This window comes from Vanessa tameamea, chromosome 5 (assembly GCF_037043105.1).
Source record: "Vanessa tameamea isolate UH-Manoa-2023 chromosome 5, ilVanTame1 primary haplotype, whole genome shotgun sequence".
Classification (NCBI taxonomy): domain Eukaryota; kingdom Metazoa; phylum Arthropoda; class Insecta; order Lepidoptera; family Nymphalidae; genus Vanessa; species Vanessa tameamea.
This window is the reverse complement of record NC_087313.1, coordinates 14,388,265-14,409,453: the sequence shown is the minus strand read 5'-3', so window position 1 is coordinate 14,409,453 and position 21,189 is coordinate 14,388,265. Positions and strand designations below refer to the sequence as shown.

General features: G+C 35.4%; 1 protein-coding gene across 1 annotated transcript in view; it reads right to left on the bottom strand.

The window, feature by feature from the left end:
• Positions 1-1,356: 1,356 nt before the first annotated feature.
• Positions 1,357-21,189, bottom strand: part of LOC113404424 (uncharacterized) — a 186,808-nt gene continuing 166,975 nt past the window's right edge. The window contains exon 9 of the mRNA XM_026645308.2: positions 1,357-1,462. Within this exon, the coding sequence (XP_026501093.2) occupies positions 1,357-1,462 (106 nt within the window). The remainder of the gene's footprint in view (positions 1,463-21,189) is intronic.

Below are 21,189 nucleotides of genomic sequence, written 5' to 3'. Positions count from 1 at the left end.
GTAAATAATTTAGTTTTGAATACTCAAAAAACAAAATGTGTAGTTTTTACCCTACCCAATGTCAGAAAGCAAAATTATAATATATCTTTAAATGGTGGCCGTCTTGATGTATTCCAAACTTCAGTGGAGTCCTCATTTATCATCCCTGACAGGAAGACTCAGCTCCGCAGCATACGCGGTTAGAAAAGTTAGACAACTAACTGATATTCATACCGCTCGTCTAGTATATTTTGGTTATTTTCACAGTATTATGTCATATGGCATATTACTTTGGGGTAATGCTGCAGATATTGAATCTGTTTTTATTTTACAAAAGAGAGCAATCCGGTCTATTTATAATCTTGGAGCAAGAGACTCTCTTCGAGATGTTTTTAACAAAGTAGGAATACTCACTGTTGCCTGTTGATTTTTTTTTGATCGAAAACCTTTATTTGTAAAGTTACCCAGGATAGATATTTGACATAATTTTGACATTTACAATAATTTAATTGACATCAAAACTAGTACTACTATACTATTGACATAGAAAAAGCAAATTTAAACTAGGTAAAAAGATAAAACCTATGCCTTCTTACTTAAACATTATACACCAAAATATAAAAGGGCTAGGTGTCGAAGAGGATGAAATATAATTATTGTCGGAGTACTATAAAATTAATGTATTGCCTGTAAAGATAAGCTTATAACGCTAAGTTTCCGACTCCGCAAAGTCTATAAATCCTTCTTGGGGCAAGGTATCCGTTTCTATAATAAAATTCCGCAGATATTTTTAACTTTGCCGTTTCATAAATTCAAATCATTTGTAAAAAATACATTGGTAAAGAAGGCATATTATTCGATACAAGATTATGTAGATGACAAAGAAGCGTGGAGCCAATGCTTGCTGACTTCCAGGCTGGATATATTACATACACATATAATTGCATTTAACTAACATGACTGTACTTTTAGATGTTGAAAAACAGTAACTACTGTATTTCGTGGTAGCTTTACATTTCATTCAATACAGGAACATGAAGATTGAAGTGTTTTTATGAGTCTACTTGAATAAAGAATATTTTGATTGATTGGTGTTATAGGCTTTTATAAATGATGCGCGCTGTGTTCGAACGCGTACGTGAGTTATACAAAGACAATGACCTGTCGCGGGCGGGCTCCTCGTACTCCGTTTGTTTGCCGTTCCAATAGTACATTATTTGTTCTCTGAGGGTAACAGAGAATATCTTGTATTGAGTTAGAGGTAATTGCTCTTTGCACAACGCCGTACAGTATACAGAACGAAATGGAGTAGAGCCTCTGCCAGTTCATTGCTTTTCATTAACGAAATAGGATTAAATCGACGTCTAAATAAGCAGCTCATCCGGAAAATGCCTCCTCGCCGCCCTCCTGCATGACGCCGAACGAGTCGTCGGGCGTGACGTCGAGCGTGACGTCGAGCGTGACAATGAAACTTGTAACCCAACTTAGACAGTACACGGTGGATACTACGGGATACCAAACTCTCTGTATGTAACTATCTGTATTTAGATAGTCTACGTGTCTTAAGATGTTCTGTATTTACAAATATGTTTAAATAATGACATTAGACATGTTATTTATGTTCTCATTTATTAAGTTTTTTTTTTAAATAATTAAATAAATTAATGAAATGACCCAATAAAGGGGGAAGATGTCATCAGATTTTTAGGATAATATATTCCAAAAAATATTCAATCTGCGGACGCAGCTTACTTACAGTTATATAATATGTGTAGGTTAAATTATATATAAAACCAACTGTTACCCGCGGCTTTGCCCGCGTAGAACATGAATATATTTACAAATTAACTTAATGTTACGTTAATGTAATACCTCTTTGTATACCACATTGGTGCGTATTTCAGCCCTTAGGGTAGAATATCCAGAAACGCTTAAATGCGAATCAACTCATATTTAATCGGTAGCCCAAAAATAAAATTTCGAGCTTCTAACTTCAAAATGACCGATTTCCAGACTAAACTGAATACGAAATGGTAACACCTATTATGCCCTTTAGGCCTAAAATATCAAGAAATGAAATTAAATACGTATCTACTCATTTTTAATCAGTAGCTCAAAAATAAAGTTTCATGCTTCTAACTTCAAAAATTACAGACTTCCAGACTAACCTGTATACGGAATGTTAACCCTATTTCTCCCCTTAGGCGTAAAATATCCAGAAACGCTTAAATACGTATCTACTCATTTTTAATCAGTATCCCAAAAACACCGCAAACGCTACGTTCCGCAATTTTTAAATCTGTAATATCTTCGAAAATATTCATTTAAATCATATGCTGTAAAGGGCCATATAGATCAATATTAAATCAACAATGTATTTAAGGTATTTCATTGGATAAGGATTAATGCTGTATAGGTTAAAATCGCTTCGAAAATTAGCCAATATTTGTGGTAAAAAATAAATGACAAAAAAATGTTATTGTGGATTATCATTAACAGATAGACACATACCATCGCGGACTTTTTTGTAGACATTTTTGAGGTGTACAATTCTGCAGTACATTATTTTGATCTATCTCATAGTGTTCAGCCAGCGTTTGCAATATATGCGCAAAAAATGTGTCTTTTTACGACATCACATTAGAAACCTCTAAAATTATCAGTGTTTATCTGCTATATTGTCCACGTATTATACATACAAAATCATTCTCTTTAAATCACTCTATCTATTAAAAACAACCGCATCAAAATCCATTGCGTAGTTTTAAAGATTTAAGCGTCCAAAGGGACATAGGGACAGAGAAAGCGACTTTGTTTTATACTATGTAAAGATAATAAAATCTACAAGTAATTAATTGTTTCAAATAATTGTAAATTTTGATCGATATAAGCTCGTCGTCCTCCACCGGCTGACGGAGGCCTCGTTTGCAGCGCGCCATCGAGTCCACAGCCCCTGGCTACGTCGTTACTCTGCTACTACTCTCCCGCCAGTCGAGACGCGGTCCACGCTCATTGGCTGTCGATTAAGCAAGTAATACTTAGCATGATACTTTTTCAGACTATGTCGTATCCTCCCACTCGCAAGTCATTTAAAATAAATTTGGTTATTTCATCTTGGACCATCGTTTGGCCTTTCTCATCTCAGCCACTTGAACAGATTCGCACTTAATGAAACAATTATATTCGTAGCGGCTTTCATTACCAGAGGAATGAATTGCGTCAATAACGTAACCCCATTGACAAATGACCGAAACTCGCTTCCCCTGGTCTCGGTTTCATTTTCAGGCCATTGTACTCGTACCGTACAACTGCCATATCATATACTAGCTGTGCCCGCGACTTCGTTCGCGTAGTTGTCGGAAACACTATCATGATTATCGTTTGATTGCTCACGTTGGTTTTTGTTATTATAATCGTCAATAAGATTTAATAATATGTTTTACAGTACTTCAGCGTAGATTATATTTTTAGTTTTATTTTCTTGTGGTAGAAGAACATACTGATTTTGCCCGCAACCCGATCTTGACAACGCGACATATAGTTGGCCTATAAATTATCGCAGCACCTATTTTTAACTTCAGGGAATGTGGTGGAAGGCCGCTCGGGTTTAAAGAATTGAGAAACTCTTGTGGGTAATGGACAGCATCTTCTTGATCCATTACATTATCAATAGATGTGTAGGTAGTTATATCGCCTGGAAGTTTGGTTAAAATTAGGTCGTTAATTTCGTCAACGCTACTATTTCTCGCCGCCAATATTGCCCTTTGACACATCCATTGGTAATCTTTATTTTCTATTTCGACGATATTAGGGTAAACTTTTGATATTAAATCCTCTATGCTAGTCACTTTTTCTCCTAAATCGCGATCAATTTCAATTTTATTTTCAGAATGAGGTACTTTTCCATCTCCTATTAAAAGTAACTTTGAAGGAAAATTTGTACTTCCTTCCCCCAAATGTGCTCTCATATTCGTAGATAGTTTTAAGGTATGGACAAATTACCATAACGGTGAACTTTTAAGGCAAGACCTTACAATGTCTGCTCTAGTTCCTCTTAAAATTACCGGTAAAGTTTGTCGAAAATCCCCAGAAAACATAACGGTAATCCCACCCATAATTTTATCACAACTTCTAATATCTCTGAGAGTTCTATCTAGAGCCTCTACATGAGCTCTATGGATCATGGTACATTCGTCCCAGATAATTAAAGAAACGTCTTGTAAAACTTTACCCAGAGGGCCATTTTTGCGAATAGAGCACACGCTATCTTTTTGTAAAGAAACAGTTAGAGGCAGTTTAAAAGTGGAATGAGCTGTGCGTCCACCTGCTAATAAAGTTGCCGCAATTCCCGACGACGCAACTACCAAGGCTATTTTTCCCTGAGACCTTACTTTTGCTAATATGAGATTAGTAATAAAAGTCTTTCCAGTTCCACCTGGAGTATCCAAAAAAAATATTTTTCCTTCGTTAAATCGAATACTGCACATAACACGATTGTACGCCGTCACCTGGTCATTAACTAATTTTGGTTCATTTTCAGTAATATACTGATTTAATTCATTTACATCATACGGCTTCCGTAGTGCTACTTCTAAAGGATCTAAATTATTATGTGAATTATTCCTTTTAGATGCAGGAAGCCCAAAATCAGTCAATGATTTATCTGAAATTTCATGAATTTTATCTTCAATTAAGATAAGTCCATCATTATATACGTTATCAGTATAGGCTAATGTTATATCCTGATTTTCATTACGCATTGGTTGAATAATTCTTTTGAAGTAATGAAAGCTGTTAAAGTCATTTATTCTTACCATGAGTCTAAATGCATAAAACTGCATACACGATATTGTTTTAGATCTAGCAGCAGTATTCTGCTGTGGAATATTTATACAGTATCCGTCACTTCCAAAGGGGAACAGTAAAGGATATTGAAGTGGGTCGTACGATCTATGAGTTTCAGAAACTCGTTGAAGTCGGCCTTCTCTATTATTCAACACAATATCTCGGGAACCTTTATCTTCATCTATTAAAAGAACAGCTACTTCATCTACTATTGGCGCATTATACCGACCTCGATGCTCGTTAGGAGGTTTCACATCAGCATGAATAATAAGTTTCAAATCATGCGTTGATCTATTTTCGAGATTGTATTTAAAACTCTGAATATACGTATTATGATCGTGAAGATATGTTTGGAGAGCGTCGATAAGATCAATTTGCAAGGTTGGGTTTATGTTTGAGCGCAAGGATATCTGATCTGCATGAGACACAAAATATATTTGCAAAAATTCGGCTTGTGCACCTTCAGCTGGAAGTAAATTACCGATCAAATGATAAACTTGTCCCTGGATTTTGAAAGTAGGCATAAAGTTTCCCTCACGAATTTCTTTCGCACCAAATGAAGTCATTTGAAAAAGTGTATTATACTGCCTTGAGTGATTTAAGAAATGCTTTGAGGATGGATTTGAGCCTGATATCAGTTCTTTAAAAACTGACGTTGGTTCTGGAATTTTAGGTATATTCACTTTGCCACCACTACAACACCGTGCCCGACACGTCCTTTTAAGAGCTCCCCCCTCCCAAACAAATAGATAATATATATTCACTATCATAAAAAGTAATTGTTCTTTGTCATCAGTGTAAATCTTAAAGGTCGCCATAAAATTTAATAATTACCAACATCTGTGTTTTTATTGCTTATTGTTATACGGTCAATTATGACAACCCTTTTCTTAAACATAAAAGAAATATTGTACAATAGTGTACGATTGCGAATATTTTTTTTGTTAACAATTCGATGCAGGTGTATCGACATCTGGATGTAAGACAAAAGAAAAAGTCAATTGTAAATAAATAAATCACAAACAAAATTCATACTCTGCCAAAACAAACAAAACGTTCAACAGGAAATGTAATAGTAAATCTGAATGACTTTTCTTTGTCTTGGATTAGGAGAAAAGTTCATGAATTGTAATACCTGACGGTAGACATGTTTGCTTAAACACTCAATTTTGATTCCAATTTTCTGTCATTATATAGGACCACTATGTACGTATAGGGTTTAAAAAAACATCAAGAAGAAGTGTATTTATCGATAGACCAGATTTACAAATTTGGAGTATATCATATATTTACAAACCTACCTTGACTGACACCGCCTCCAAAAATAACAATAATTTTAACTATAATATATTATCGTAATAACTTTGCTGACTTTTAAATAGTCTAAATATTTTTAATTTCATTTTACATAGTATAAATCTAAAAAATATTGTGATCATTGTTTGTTATTCATAGGTTTGTGTTAAGTTAGATTTAAAGTGGGTAGGTACATACTTATCTCCTTGCGTGGAAACACAGAACGTACCTACATATTGGTAAGTAGAATAAGTTACTTGATTATTAAGTTGTAGAATAAAAAGCAATTATTTTTTACTTTTTAGAGCATATTATTTTTTTTCTCTTTTGAAGTCGGTTTTTTTTTGTCAAAATTTTTGTTTCTAAAAGATTCGGCCGATTATCGCTAACGTGCTCCTTAGAATTGTTCCGTTCCCTTCCGTACCGTTACTTTGTCATGGATCCTATGCTCAGAACCTTACCAAACTTTCACCATAGTACCCTTGAAGTATATCCTTTATAATAAAAAAAGAATCATTAAAATTGGTTGGCACAATTTTGAGTTATTCACCTATTTATCGCGCACATACATAATGCACATTTAAGACTTATATCGTTTTCATAGGGATACCATCATCGTAACAGGATAAAATTAAAATGGGGCCCCACGGGAAGCACTACCTTTCAAACAAAAAAAAATTATCAAAATCCAGTGAAAAGTTATGAGGTAACAGACATATAAAAAAAAAAATACAGACGAATTGATAACCTCCTCCTTTTTGAAGTCGGTTGAAAACAAACAATATTAACTTAAACGTAATAAGATAAACAAACCGAACAATAAGAAGTTTAGATTGTTTCTCCTTTGGTGTTATTATTTCATAAGGTGATTATAGTACAACCGTGTTGAATATGCTTGAACGTAATAGAAATTACTTGAAATATTGAACTACTAATTTATTTGTGTAGTCATTTTAAACGATATTCACCTATTTGCTTATTTGCATAATTTATTTTCTCAGTGATGATTAATCTGCATCGGTGAAAGTATCGCTCGCCAATTTGAACTTTTTTACGTGTGTAATGTAATTTTTATACCTTATTTATACCGTGAAACGTTTGAATTGTTTACTTGCAAAGTACGAAGGAATGTTCATTGAAATTTTATCTTATATCGTAAGTTAAAACTACAGCAGATTATGATTTAAATGTAATCGATTTTAAACGATAAAAAATAATGAGCAAATAAGCTGATAACAAAACCTAATTTTGATAAATAATTTAACTATTAAGAATGTTAATTTTTTTAAGTCGTTATGTGCATTGCTACTTCGCAGAACTACACCCGCGGGTGAGAGTGGCGAGCGCGGCGGCGGGGCTGACCCGCCTCCCCCTCAGCCGCCGCCGCGCCCCGCCTGCTAGCACACTCTTAACAAAGAGACATATAGTGTCACGGACTTTTTTTTTATTATTAAAAGAGGAATATATCTTTCATACACATTTTTTGAGTAACTTAAAACGTTTATGCTGCGCACGCATCGAAAGTCCATAAATGTGAATATTTTTCCCCGTTTTTGCAACATTTCTCACTGTCGCTGCGCTCCTATTGGTCGCAGCGTAATGTTATATAGCCTAAAGCCTTCCTCTATAAATGAACTATTCAACAAAAAAAGAATTTTTCAAATCGGACCAGTAGTTCCTGAGATTAGCGCGTTTAAACAAACAAACAAACTCTTCCGCTTTATATATTAGTATAGATTATGGTCAAATGCGGTTTTGTAACTCCAATGCCTCTATTGAATTCTTCAAAAAAACCTAATTATTAAATGAAATCAGTTTTAATTTAGCGTAATTTAAGCATTAAATGAATCGTTAATCGCAGGCCAGACCCACATGTGTAGTGTCAGTTATTATATTCTCTTCAAAACTAATTCAATATGTGCCCCCTTTATTATGTGTACGTACTTGGCCGGACTTGTTATTTCAAAATATAATCGACAGTTATCAGCAAACAAAATATACGTATTCTATTCAGTTCTTGTTTGAACTTAAATACCTTGTCTTAAATTACGATTTTAGATACTTAAAATTACTTGCCCTAATACTATATCACCTTAACTTTAAATTCAAATCAAGATCTTCATAGAAAAAATACAATTCATAAATTATGGTTTTAATCTAGTCCTATCTGACCCACTGTACTTACTATAAGTGCGTTTTAAAAATTAAACTTAATACCGACTGAGGTACGAAAATAAAATTAAAAAAAAAAAAATTGTCGCGCTGAAAAGCACGTTTTGTTTTAAAAATCCACTTTAGTATTTAAATATTGTCATACAATTTCGGGTTCGAACTTTTTATTTTTTTATTTTTGTAATACGCACCTTTTTCTTAAGTAATAATTGTTATTTTCCCCGCTTGAGAGCTCCGATAAACGCGTGCGAAGCGCTTTTTTTTTCGACCTGTGTATTGCTGTTGGCCCTATAATATTGGCCTCTACAGCGTCACCGGGCGGGGGAAAGCGCGGCCTTCTACGCGATATTTATAGGCACGCGCCGCGCCATCGGCCCCCTACCGGTACCCCGCAACCGCTGTCCCTGCATTTTAAATCTGTAATATCTTCGAAAGTATTCATTTAAATTAAATACTGTAAAGGGCCATAAGTACCTAATTGGATAAGGTTTAACGCTGTATTGCTTAAAATCGCTTCGAAAATATGCCATTATTTTTCGTAAAAACTAAAATACGTCTCATTAGATTTTGTAAGAAATATGCTCTTTCAGTTTGACGTACTGGTTCCGGTCTTTCGGTGTTCGATTTTCTCCGTGGCGGGCTGGTATGTTTGATCGATTACCACGTTAATTGTGGTCCAATTTGTAAACCCAATTAATTTTTTCATTTTTAACAACCAAGTAATTTTATAAGGATAATTTTGTCATTAACTTTAATGTGAATTCTTTTGTACCAATCACTACCCTTTTAATTAAATAATGACGTCATAAATAATTAGTGAATATCAACTAGCGGTACACATACATTCCAGTCTAATAGTATTTAGAGTTAAACATGCTGTACTACTAATGAACCTTGTGACGCCCGTAGCACTACAGACACCTGCGGCACTTTTAACTAAAATAAATATTTCCTTAAAAACTAGACGGAACATTTAAATTACCTGTAGCGACGTGGCGTAACCACCTCCTAAGTTGTGGGAATGGGAGACAGGACAAGTGCGCGACAAGGACGGTCGCGCCACGAAGAGACACAGAGTTAAGTAACTCCTCGTAAGTTTTAATGAAGGGTCACGTTGTGGTGGACAAACGGTCAGACGATTTAGAGCAACTACTTATCTCTACTCAACAGTAGCTTTATACGTTATTTATTAAAGTAGCTGAGCCAGATACAGTATAAATTATTTATTCGTTTTGTATTATTATTGCAGTGAATAAATAACCTATTCCATTTATAAAAACTTTTTCGGAAGGTAAGTTTTTTACAAAGTTTTAAATATTTTGTTGTACGTTTGTTTTTAACGAAATTTGTCGTAACATATATCGCTTGATTAAAACGATCCGTAAAATAAAATATTCAATCTAGATCAACACGGCATAAACTTAATACCGAAACAAATATAAGCACTTCACAGTTCACGTCACGCCAAGAACACTTCGCCGAGTGCCGAAATTAAAGCCGACTTTAAGTTTTATCGACTAAGTAAGGACGCTGACGCCGTCGCAGGCTTTATGCATTACATGCTTAGAATTTCATGCGATTTCATCACTACACAAGTATAGAAGCAGCAATACAAACGACACAAGGGTTTTAGTTTGTTTTGTATATTTTTGAGTGAGGGGTGCAAATGTACAGACAAATCTGTATAGGAACCTCACAATGTGCTAAGGGTTAAGTTCAGTGATATAGTCACCATGTTCTATTTAACCAATATATTTTTTATTTAATTTAAAAAAGAACTACTTCTTAGCAATTTTATAACCTAAATTCCTGTATGGGGCCCAGAGTAAGCGAATTTGGCATCATTAGGGAAACCAAAAATGTTCATTTCCATATTATGCCTAAATTGAAATGTAGCCTGTAAAAGTACTACAAATCAAAAGGTTAAACACATTTATTTAGTATTTCGAAATTTTAAATGAAGGTGATTTTATGTTAATTTAGCAACTTTGCATAGAGTCGCTGAAATGGTGCACTGAATGGATCCAGATCTGATACAAATTTTTCTTTAGAACTTTATTCCAGTTAAAAATATTTTAAATGTGAATTTTATAAAAGGTGTAACAGAATGTGCCTCGGAGCGGATATATCGCGTCACGTGTCTGCTCTTTTCGCCAGCTCGGTCCAGTCTGGAGCCGATTTACTTCTAGTGACTGGTCGTATTGAATGCCCGAGATACTACATGCTACAGGATGACAGCCTGTTTGAACCGACGACGATAACACCGACGTCTTGAATAGCTCTCGAGAAAACAGTAAATACCTTTTTGACGCTCTCTGAAACCTCACGGTGAGCTTCGTTTGTAGCGAAAACTTGCGTCTGCTCGGGGAGAGTTATTCCCTCTTCGGCATACTTTAATATTTATGTCGGAACATTATAAAAACCATAGTTTTCCAATTCATGGTCATTTAATTAAGAATTGAAATCAATAATAATATGAGGTTAAATAAATCAATATATTCTGGGGTCCTCGCCACGGGACACAGGTCGCAGGTCACAGGACACAAGTCGGGCCGATAAATTTATTAGGTTATTGATCGAAATATTCTCAGGAGCAACCCGCCGGAAGTTGGAGGTATACTCCAGTGCCTCGGAAAGCACATAAACTTGGTCCAACGCCTTAATTATTGTCGGTATGTGAGTGAGGGAACAGATCGTGCATCATGTACAGCTCATATGTATGTACACGTTTGAACCAACTAGTAGCGCAAGTGGCGCTCCACATCAAATAGTCCGTTTTATTGGTACGTACATTTGTCTAGAATAATTCACGTAACTTTCTCAGTATAATACAGTTTCGTTTTGTACAGTTGAAACGCCTTCGGTCAATCGAGTATTATCCCAAAATAAAAATACTATTATGGCAGAAATAATATTTAATGAAAAGGTGGCAAAACAGAGTCCCAAGTTTATTACATTTCTAAAGACTCGCTCTATTTTTGTGAACTTTCCGAAGAAAACTATATTATACTACCATATTTCGCCCTTAAAAATATTTGACATATCTGTTAAACTCTCTCCGACGAACGCTACATGAACCTTAAGACACCTTAGGTACCTTAGGTAAGAGTGAGAGGCTTATAAATAATGGTTGCCTGGATAAGACAGCAATATGTAAAGTACGGTTCAACTGCTTGGAAAACGTCCAAGGTTTTCAGATTCAGAGTTATGACTGCACCTTTACGAGCTAAACATTTTCGATAAGTTGTGAAGGTGCTTGAGCCCATTGAAAGAAAAAGGTTTTATAGAAAAATATAAACATATATTCGGACGAGTACAATTAGTAGGTATCAGCGCTACAATTCTCCCTCCTCAATACCTCAGCTATTTCATCTTCAGCCTTCAATCTTAAAGATATATAGTCTATATCACACAGGTCCTTAAAATAAAATACGACTACCTTGCCCTTATTCGCAAATTGGCCATATTTTAAGCAAACGTGAAAAGTTATTAAAATAATTATATATCATTGTGATAAATTAACCCCAAACATACATAGATCTACAGACAATCAATATTTGAATCTATTTTAAATATGAAAAGAAAATTTAAAAGTAATTTTAAAATAAAGAAAATAGGAAAGTGGTACCTACAAGAAAATAGGTCCCTTGATTCATTTACATTATATTTCAGAGGCGCCCGCCTCGACTACGACGACGTTCGGGTAAAATATCCTTATTTTATAAACATTCGGCAAACGATCTACAATATAACTGTGTATATCTAAAGATATGCAACATATTGACCTACGATATAGCCTCTGTCCGTCCGGAAACTAGAAATTAAAAATTAATATGAAGCTTGAATATAAATATAATTTGTAGCTGTTTAATGGAACCGAAACATAGAAACCAACCTCATTAGATAAGTAGTATGTGCAAAGATAAGAATTTATCAATTACACTTTCGAATTTCAATATTGTTATATAGACATATCGGTGAGGAAGTTTTAGTTCATTTTTATAAGCAGGTATATAGTATATTTATTATTAGTTAGTAGTCTAGAGATTCAACATGATACGATGTTAAGCCTCGGGTTGGGCTCTTTGTTTAAAATAGTATATTTAATACACAAATATTATGAATGAACCAGACTTCTACGTGTATTGATAATCAAATCAAATAATATGTTTGGTCATTGCGATATTTATGAAGCCTCTCTTATAAGTTATTCATCAACATCTGACCACTGTTGCCGAAAACTTTGACTTTTTTACTCAAGCAAGTTGGACCTCGTCTAAGACTTTTAACTATTGCACGTTATTACACGGATTAATTTAGTACACGGTCTAAACAATTTAGTAATTATAAATAACAACCACTCACTATGTACAATAGTTATTTAATCACAGTGACTGTAATATATATAAGAATTGTAATGTTTTCATTTTTATTCTATTTTTATTTAAATAAATATGATATATATATCTCGGGTATCTAATATATATATTATGTTTTTGGCACTATGTCAGTCGAACGAATACTTTAGAACATATATAAGATATCACCGATTCCAAATTAGGCAAGGCTGACCTCGTAAGGCCATTAAATTAACCTTGGCGCTTAAAATTACTGAATTTGACGATATACTTATAGTAACTAATAAATAAATAAATGTTATAAAATAAATATACATCAGCTCACTAATATTACAAATGCTATAGTTTGTGTGGATGATGCTCGTTACTTCACTGACTTGGAGGAAATCTGGCCAGAGATCGATTATAGTCTGGAATAGCAGTTACTTCTTTGCATAGTGGTAGTCGAGGGGAATCACAGAGGCCATCATTGTTATATATTTTATATCCCGCCAAAAATACGCGGATCCTATTGGAGAGCATAAACAGAAAATATATGTCTTTTGTGAGTTCGAAAGGCTGAGAGAGAGCGAGGCTTTGTAATCACAGGCACGAGGGATACACGCCGCATTGATGATTATCGAGGAGAAATTTGTATTTTCTGAAGTGCCAATGTCCACGGTCCCTTTATAATTTACGTTTAGTGTAGAGTTATTATTAGAGGCCTATCCAGCCTATGCGGTAAAAAAAATTAGACTTTTGACTGATGTGGATACGGCTCGCCTTGTGTATTTCAGTTATTTCCACAGTATAATGTCGTATGTCATCCTACTCTGGGGTAATGCAGCTGGCATTAATATCATTTTTGTACTGCAGAAGAGGACTATTCGTGCAATTTGTAACCTGGGGCAATGTATACGTTTTTACAACAGGATCCCAGAAAACGTTCAAAATTATTCAATTATAAAAAAGAATCGTTAAAGAACGTTTGTGTGCTAAAGGATATTACAACACTAATGACTTTTTAGTTGACTGCACACCTTGGGTATGAAATGATCGCCTCCAGGCTGTTTCAAATAACTAAAATATAATTATTATTGTACATGAAATTGGAAAAAAAAAATGCCGCTGAGTTTCTTTCGCCGATTGTTCTTCGACACACCCCCAACAGGCTCGGCACACGAAAGTTACAAGATTAATTAAATTTCAAGAGAGACAACTCAACTTAACATCAGGATGGGATGGGATCCCATCCTAATATTAAGTCCAAATAACGAGCATATTGCCCAATTGTGGGTGCGACGAGTCTGTTTACTGGCTAAAGCGCGAATTAATCCGAGTAATTTCGCTCGACACTCCGTTGTTTGGTATCAAATTAATCCCAATAATCAAGATAAGGTAACAATAGAGCTGTCGACGACATCGAGACACGTTATACACACAATCACCTGCTTCGATACGAATTATACATAACGTCTAACTTATTTACTGAGTACCATACTTTAAAATGAGATCTCACAAAATAATACAAAAACAGTTGAAATTACGCCTTGAATCAAACAATTTTAGTTAGACGAAAATAAATGGATATATTGAAAATGTAATAAAGTTCGCCTTCTTCCTCTCGTGACCGCACGTCCGAGCTGGAACAGGGTCTACGATATGATTATTGCAGCAATATTTCAGAGGATTTTCCTCATGCGAGTTCGAATCTGAAGGGCAGCTAACTGAATCACGAACATATTTTAAGTTTTAAAGTTATGTGGTGTCTACTTCATCCGAGATCTGGAATCACATAGATTTGTTGCTTAAATTTATTTTTATATTCAATGATTCGTTTGAGTATCGTTTCGGATGAGAATATTTTTACTACTGAAAATGTTTTAAGTGAGAGCCGGGATTGCCCGTCATGATTATTACATAAAATGTGAAGAGCCAAGTCGTCGGTCCCGATGTTTAATTAAGCAAATAGACTAGAAAAATGTTTACTTTCATAATTCATACAATGATTGATTATAAAATACTGAATAGTAAGAATTAGTCAAGTGAGGAAACAAACCCGCGACTCGCGCGATCCGGCTGGTTCACGCTCTTGCCATTATCTGTTTTGGTAAACGATGACAGTTTGCAGATCGCGCGATATCATATATCTTGCAAACTCTCCTCAAAAATGTAACAGTAACATCTTACGAACTTAACATAAAATAATAATCTTAACATTAAATGTTTATTTTTTATTTATTTTATTTAACTTATCACTAAGCACTTAAAATTAATAACTGCTGTGGGAAACATTCAAAGTGATACGTCTTTACAGGTGTAAACACCATTGAATATTTTTACGATCTTTAAATCAACTTGCAATGTTGGTTACTTTCTTTAACTGAAATAAATGAAATGTTATCATTGAACGTGAAAACATTTTATGTTAAATTAATATTGTTTGTCAGTCTGCATAGATGTATTTTGTATAAATCTTTATTTATTTTATTGTATAGTCAAGCTAACGGTGCAGCAAGTTTACTTTATGTCGTTCTCTTCTGGCGATTCGCTGAACATTACTTCTAAAAATTCTAATAATATTTATTTCCAAAGAAATTTTACTTTAGCCAGATTAGCGTTAGCACTAAAACGCTAAGTATTAATGAACTATAAGCCCATCAATCTTGTGGCCATAAGTTACACGTGGTGTGAATGTAACAGTTATATGTGAATCGCATTAGTAGTTAAAAACAAAAATAACTTAGCTCTTTATCTATCCGCATCTGATACGAAAACTGGTTCGATAATGATTGGTGACATATTTCAGTGAAACGTGCCGACCTCCCGATCCGATTAATTAAACAACGAATTATTTGATTTCAATTCGGCCATCTTTTGAATATTATTCAATATTATATTATTGGCATGACATAAAGACTGCGACGCCAAAGAAGCGGTGACCGCTTCAGGTTTTTTTCGGTACGATGACAATATTAAGTAGAAGCAATAATCACGTCAGCTCCCGCGGCTCTCGTTTAACGGTCCACAGAGCGCCACTTCGGCTTCTTCGCCGTAAAGCAATATTATATTCTTAAGTTATCGAAACGAGAGATGTTTGTTCCTCCATATTTTTTATGATTCGCTGATTGGTAATTTCAACAAATTTATAATATTTTACCAATATGCTCTTAATTTGGGTAAAATACGTAATAATAATAACGTAAATAAACTGAAATACATCAGATGTTTGAAACGGTTTCTCGTTTTAATGTCTTTATCTCGACGCTCTGAACACGTTCACTATCAGCGGTAACTATTGCGGGCTTGTACAAAGTTTGGCCATTTTCAAAACTATTTTTGAAGTAAATATATGGTAATAAGTATCTTTGAACGTTGAGTTGTCTCATCCTCGTCGATGGTTACCGGCCGTCGCGGGTCGATGATGGCGCGTCAGTCGATGTTTCTCATTGAAATAACTACCGTACCAATCACAACACGCTGGCAGCATTTCTCCGTCGAATAGCAATTTCTCTCGACGAACCATTTCTTGTCACATCAGCCCTCCTGTCGCCAGGGAAGGCAATCAAAGGGAGGAAAATATTTTATAAATGTTCACTCATTTGTTTTATATAAGATTACAATGGCTACAATCATTTTGCGTTAACACGTGATCACACAACACTGCGTGCGTAGCGCGTCTCAGTACATAGAAGGCGTGGGAAGCGGCGATTCAAATAAATTGTTATTTCGCCGTGGATTTACTGACGCATCTTATCTACATCTTAGCTCTAAATCTCTAACTCAATTTTGTATCTAAATAGCTGTCGATTTATTTTCCTTATTTAATGAAAGATACTTTTATGCCCACGCCCACGCTGTATAAGAAACCTAACAACAAATCTAATCACACTTGACTTTAGACTTGTTATACAGCGAGGGTGAGCAGCGAGTACTGTTCCAACTTAATCAACCTCCTCGGGGAAACTTGTCTATGTGTTTTAGATTTGATTCCGTATTGCGTCAAATTTACGTAACAGGATTACTGCTCGTTATAGAAATTAAACTACAACATTTGTTCTGAATTTACGGAATTGGATGACAGAAGCGATATAAAGCGTTACAAAGCGCGAGAAACCGCTTGTTATCCATGAGAATAATATGTGATATTTATTTTTACAGCCGTGAACGGCAAACGAAGGAAATAAACGGAAGCGGAAATAAACGAGTGCAACATCCTTGCTCTCGCTGCGAGTGAGCGCAGAAACAACTCTTTACGAGTCTTGGTTGGTTATCATTTACGAATACAAAAATGTATTACCGAATAATTTCATTTATCTATGCTACAATTATTTATACAAGAACGGCAACGTAAAACCAATCTGATAGTAATTGAGTATAATATGAGTGTTACTTGAGATGCTGCGATGGTGTGGCTTCCCTTTTCAGATTTGAAGAACCAATCCATCACAATCATGGTGAAACACGAAACTACATATTATCTGTATTTTTGGCAAAATACCTAACGCGTAGGTTTGGTCTTGGAATGACCGTAGACAACAGCGACCAACGCGACCGCGCCTTCAAAGATTCTTGCTCAGCTCGAGCGATCAGTTATTGTTTTGACACACATCAGTATAGTATTTGTGTCGGAAACAGCATCGCTGCTACCCATACGGTATGAAAAAACATGTAGTACGTACAATGTGAGCAGTACCATGGTGTGGCGTGTTGAGGCGCTTCATACAAATGCCAACTGACATCACTTCCAGTCCACTAGCGAGTCTTTTCCTGTCGCTAAATAATATTTCAAATCATTTAATCCACGTGATATATATTATGAACTACATGAACTCATTGGTATTGAACCGCATTTAAGAACTAACAAACAACTGCGGTCTCGTACGGTTCTATTCAATCACACGAATTACTCTCGGCGGTACTTTCCTTGAGTGCCGTGTGTATGTAGATAGCCAGACGTGTCTTCTTCATTATTTTAACTGAATCAAATATTTATAAAATAAACGCCTTCACCAAAAATGTTGAATAAAGTTACTACATGATTTCTTTATTCCGATACACCTGTCTCCTTTTATCCGACAAAGCGTAAATACAATAAAGTTAGATCAAATCAAAAGAAACGCAGATGAACGATTGTAAGCTTATCGGTGCTTCGTCGGGGATCCGGTCGTACGAGAGCGGTGGGATTTACGGAACACATCTCGAGCCTGCCGAATGTGCGGATTCGTCACAAGGGGCGGTGGGAATAAAACCAACAAACATGCAAACTATAAATGATACTAAGTGAGCATTGCGCCGCTACCGAACATTGTGTCCTACGTAATATACAAGATTACAAATTTTAAACGTAAGCAAATGGCGACACGTTTTTGTAATTCAGATAATATGTAAAAACGGACGCGCAGCGCCGCCGGATACGCGACGCCTCCCTAGATGATATCCCTCTCAGCGAAACTATCGTATTTAGTATGTCATTATCATTATGCTCGAACATATCATATTATATAATGAAATATTATCTATTGAGAGCGGTGTAAATTGAATTGAAGCGTCAACAGTGCAACGGTTTACATAAAATACGCAGATTCTATTGTATTGATTAATCAGAGACGAGGAGACGAACATCCAGATAATCTCCATAAAGGCTTGGGTGGGTTTTCGTTTGTTAATGTCTTCTTTTCTTCCACTATATTGCCTCTTTAGGAATCGTATAAACGAAAAGGGCTTTTTGAAAACTTCATTGATCTCTATTTAGATATATATATTATAACTAGCGAGCCGCCCCGGCTTCGCACGGGTGTAATGGTGATACTAAACGTTCAGTTTTTCAGACGTTAAACAATTCAAACCGCTATGTTCCTGCGTTTTAAATCTGTAATATCTTCGCAAATATCCATTGAAATTACATGTTGTAAAGTGCCATATTGATCTATATTCAAATCACAATGTATTTGAGGTACTTAATTGGATAAGGATTAATGCCGTATTGCTTAAAATCGCTTCGAAAATAAGTCAATATTTCTCGTAAAAAGTAAACTATAAATAATATTTATTGTGGGTTTTCTATAAGAGGTAGACATATACCATCGCGGACTTTTTTGAAGACATTTTCAAGGTGTACAATACTGTAGTACAGTATTTTGATTTAACTCGTCGGGTTCAGCCAGCTTTTGCAATGTAAGCGCAAAAAAGTGTGTTTATTTACGACATCACAATAAACCTCTAAAATGATCAGTGTTTCTCTTCTATATTGTGCATGCATTATACATTTTTTTATTTTTTATATATTTGTAATACAAAACTGTATACATATCATTACAGGACATGGTTGTCCTAATTCGATATTACAGAACTTTAATAACAATATTTAAAATAAGTCTCTACATTGTACATGATATACTATATGATATATACAGTACCTATATATGATATAGTCCAAGAGGCTGTACCCGGTCGGCTATGACGTTGAGGGTACGTAACCTTCCTCTTCAATCAATCTATCTATTAAAAAATCGCATCAAAATCCGTAGTATAATTTTAAAGATCTAAGAATACATAGGGACAGACGGCGGTTAGCGGCTTTGTTTTATACTATGTAAGGATATATAAATAATAACGCAACATATCGATTGAGTTAAAACTGTATGCAGTTGTTGTTGGCACGCGCGAGGCCCTCTGCCGCACTTACCGTCACCGTCCAATACGAGCCGCATACGGTAATTAAATTGCCAGAGTCGCCATATTATACTTCCTGTAGCCGTGTGCGTGTGTCTGCACAGGCCCGCTCAGAGCGGAGTAGTTGTTACAAATAGCGACTAACGATGCAGGAAGTCGAATTGATCAAAATATCAGGTTCAGTGTTGTTGTGCAATAAAAAATAATTAAAGCGAAATAGCAGTTTCCCGACGTGGCCCCGTCGACGCGAGCGCGTGCAGTTAACTGGATCAAACATGTAACTCTCGCAGCAACTCACTTCGAAACGTAATGCACTCCAGTAACTCAATAAACGCTCGACAAAATATCTGTTGTTTCCCTGTCCCATATAATTTTAAACAATATGTCAAATGCTGTATTTTTGCTCTTTTAAGTGAGCAGTTTTATCTCGTAGGCATACAAATCGTTTTGATTCAATATGAATTTATTGAGCAAGTTCGCAGTAACGCTACAGACGTTGAAATTGTGTTCATTACGATTTTATTTCAACAGTGTAGATCTGGCTCAGTAGGGCAAGCAATGATGACATGAAAAAGATCAGACTTCCGAAAAATATGAAAACATCTGTAGACAAATGGAGTCCAATTACGTTCTCGTCGCGCATCGTTACGCTCTGCATGAAATGTCAAAGAAACTAACAGCGACTGTAATAATAGTTCCCAATTTACTTTTATTTGAAATATAATTTATTTGGCAAATAAAGCCATACGGTAAATTTAAAAGCATACTTCGGTATATATAATATTAGCGATACAAGTTATTCGTTAGTTCTCTATGGAACTGTCTCATTCAATCGCGCTGGAAGACGATTTCAGAATCCGTAATTACTTAAAAGCTTCGCGGTCGGTCGTCGGTCGACTGCTCACTCGACAGAATTCACATATTGACATCGGCGATTCGACATTTTTAAACAGAAATATTAACACTTGTGCAATATTTTGGATGAATTGTTTCAGGACCTATTTACATCATATTATCTATCCGCGACCGCAATGTAATCCTGTCGGGGGATACTTTGCTGTTTGTTTTTCTTTTAATCAGTGATCAGTAGCAGTGGCAATAGTTTTATACGATAACGTTTTAGAATACCAATCCCGCGACTCGCGTGGCACACATGGCTGTGGACCCTGCATGCGCACCCTCTTCGGTCGGTTCATCCTGCATCGGCTGGGAGTATGGGAATAGCATCTATATACGCTCACACTGCAGAGCGCGGTGACACCTGCACAGTTGGGCAGACTTTGAAATTGGCGGAGAAGATCATTCCAACATGATGTACCTCAATAAAACATAAGCAGTTGCAAGGAAGCCGATTTTCTTCAATGAGATAAGAGTTTTGGCAATTATTTTGCCACCATTAACATATAATATGTTCATTGATAGACTATTATTTTGTTGGCTGAGAAGTTTGAAGAGAAACAGGACTGACAATTTTACTTTAATTTATGCACAATTTATTATTTAATATTCAACCACCTTTTCCTCGTCAAAACATTCAAATAATTACAAATGTTGTATCAGCCGACCTCTCTGATTATTTATTTAATAGAAACTTTAGTCGGAAAAAATCAGCATGGTAAACATTTTCCCTTCGTAATTTACAGAAGTTGATAGCGCCCGCTTAAATAAATACGAGTTTAATTAATGAGTAGTATTTTTACTCGCCTCCATCATCAACTAAGCCTCCTGCCAATTATAACTCTTTTAGTAAAACACACTGAGCTCCTCCACCGAATTCTCATTTAAAAACAAAGAAAATGTAAGAATTATAATGTGACACGTAGAGAGACGCATTAGCTCGTGCTTTTTTGTTTAAAATAAATGCGAGCATTTCCTTTCATTGTAA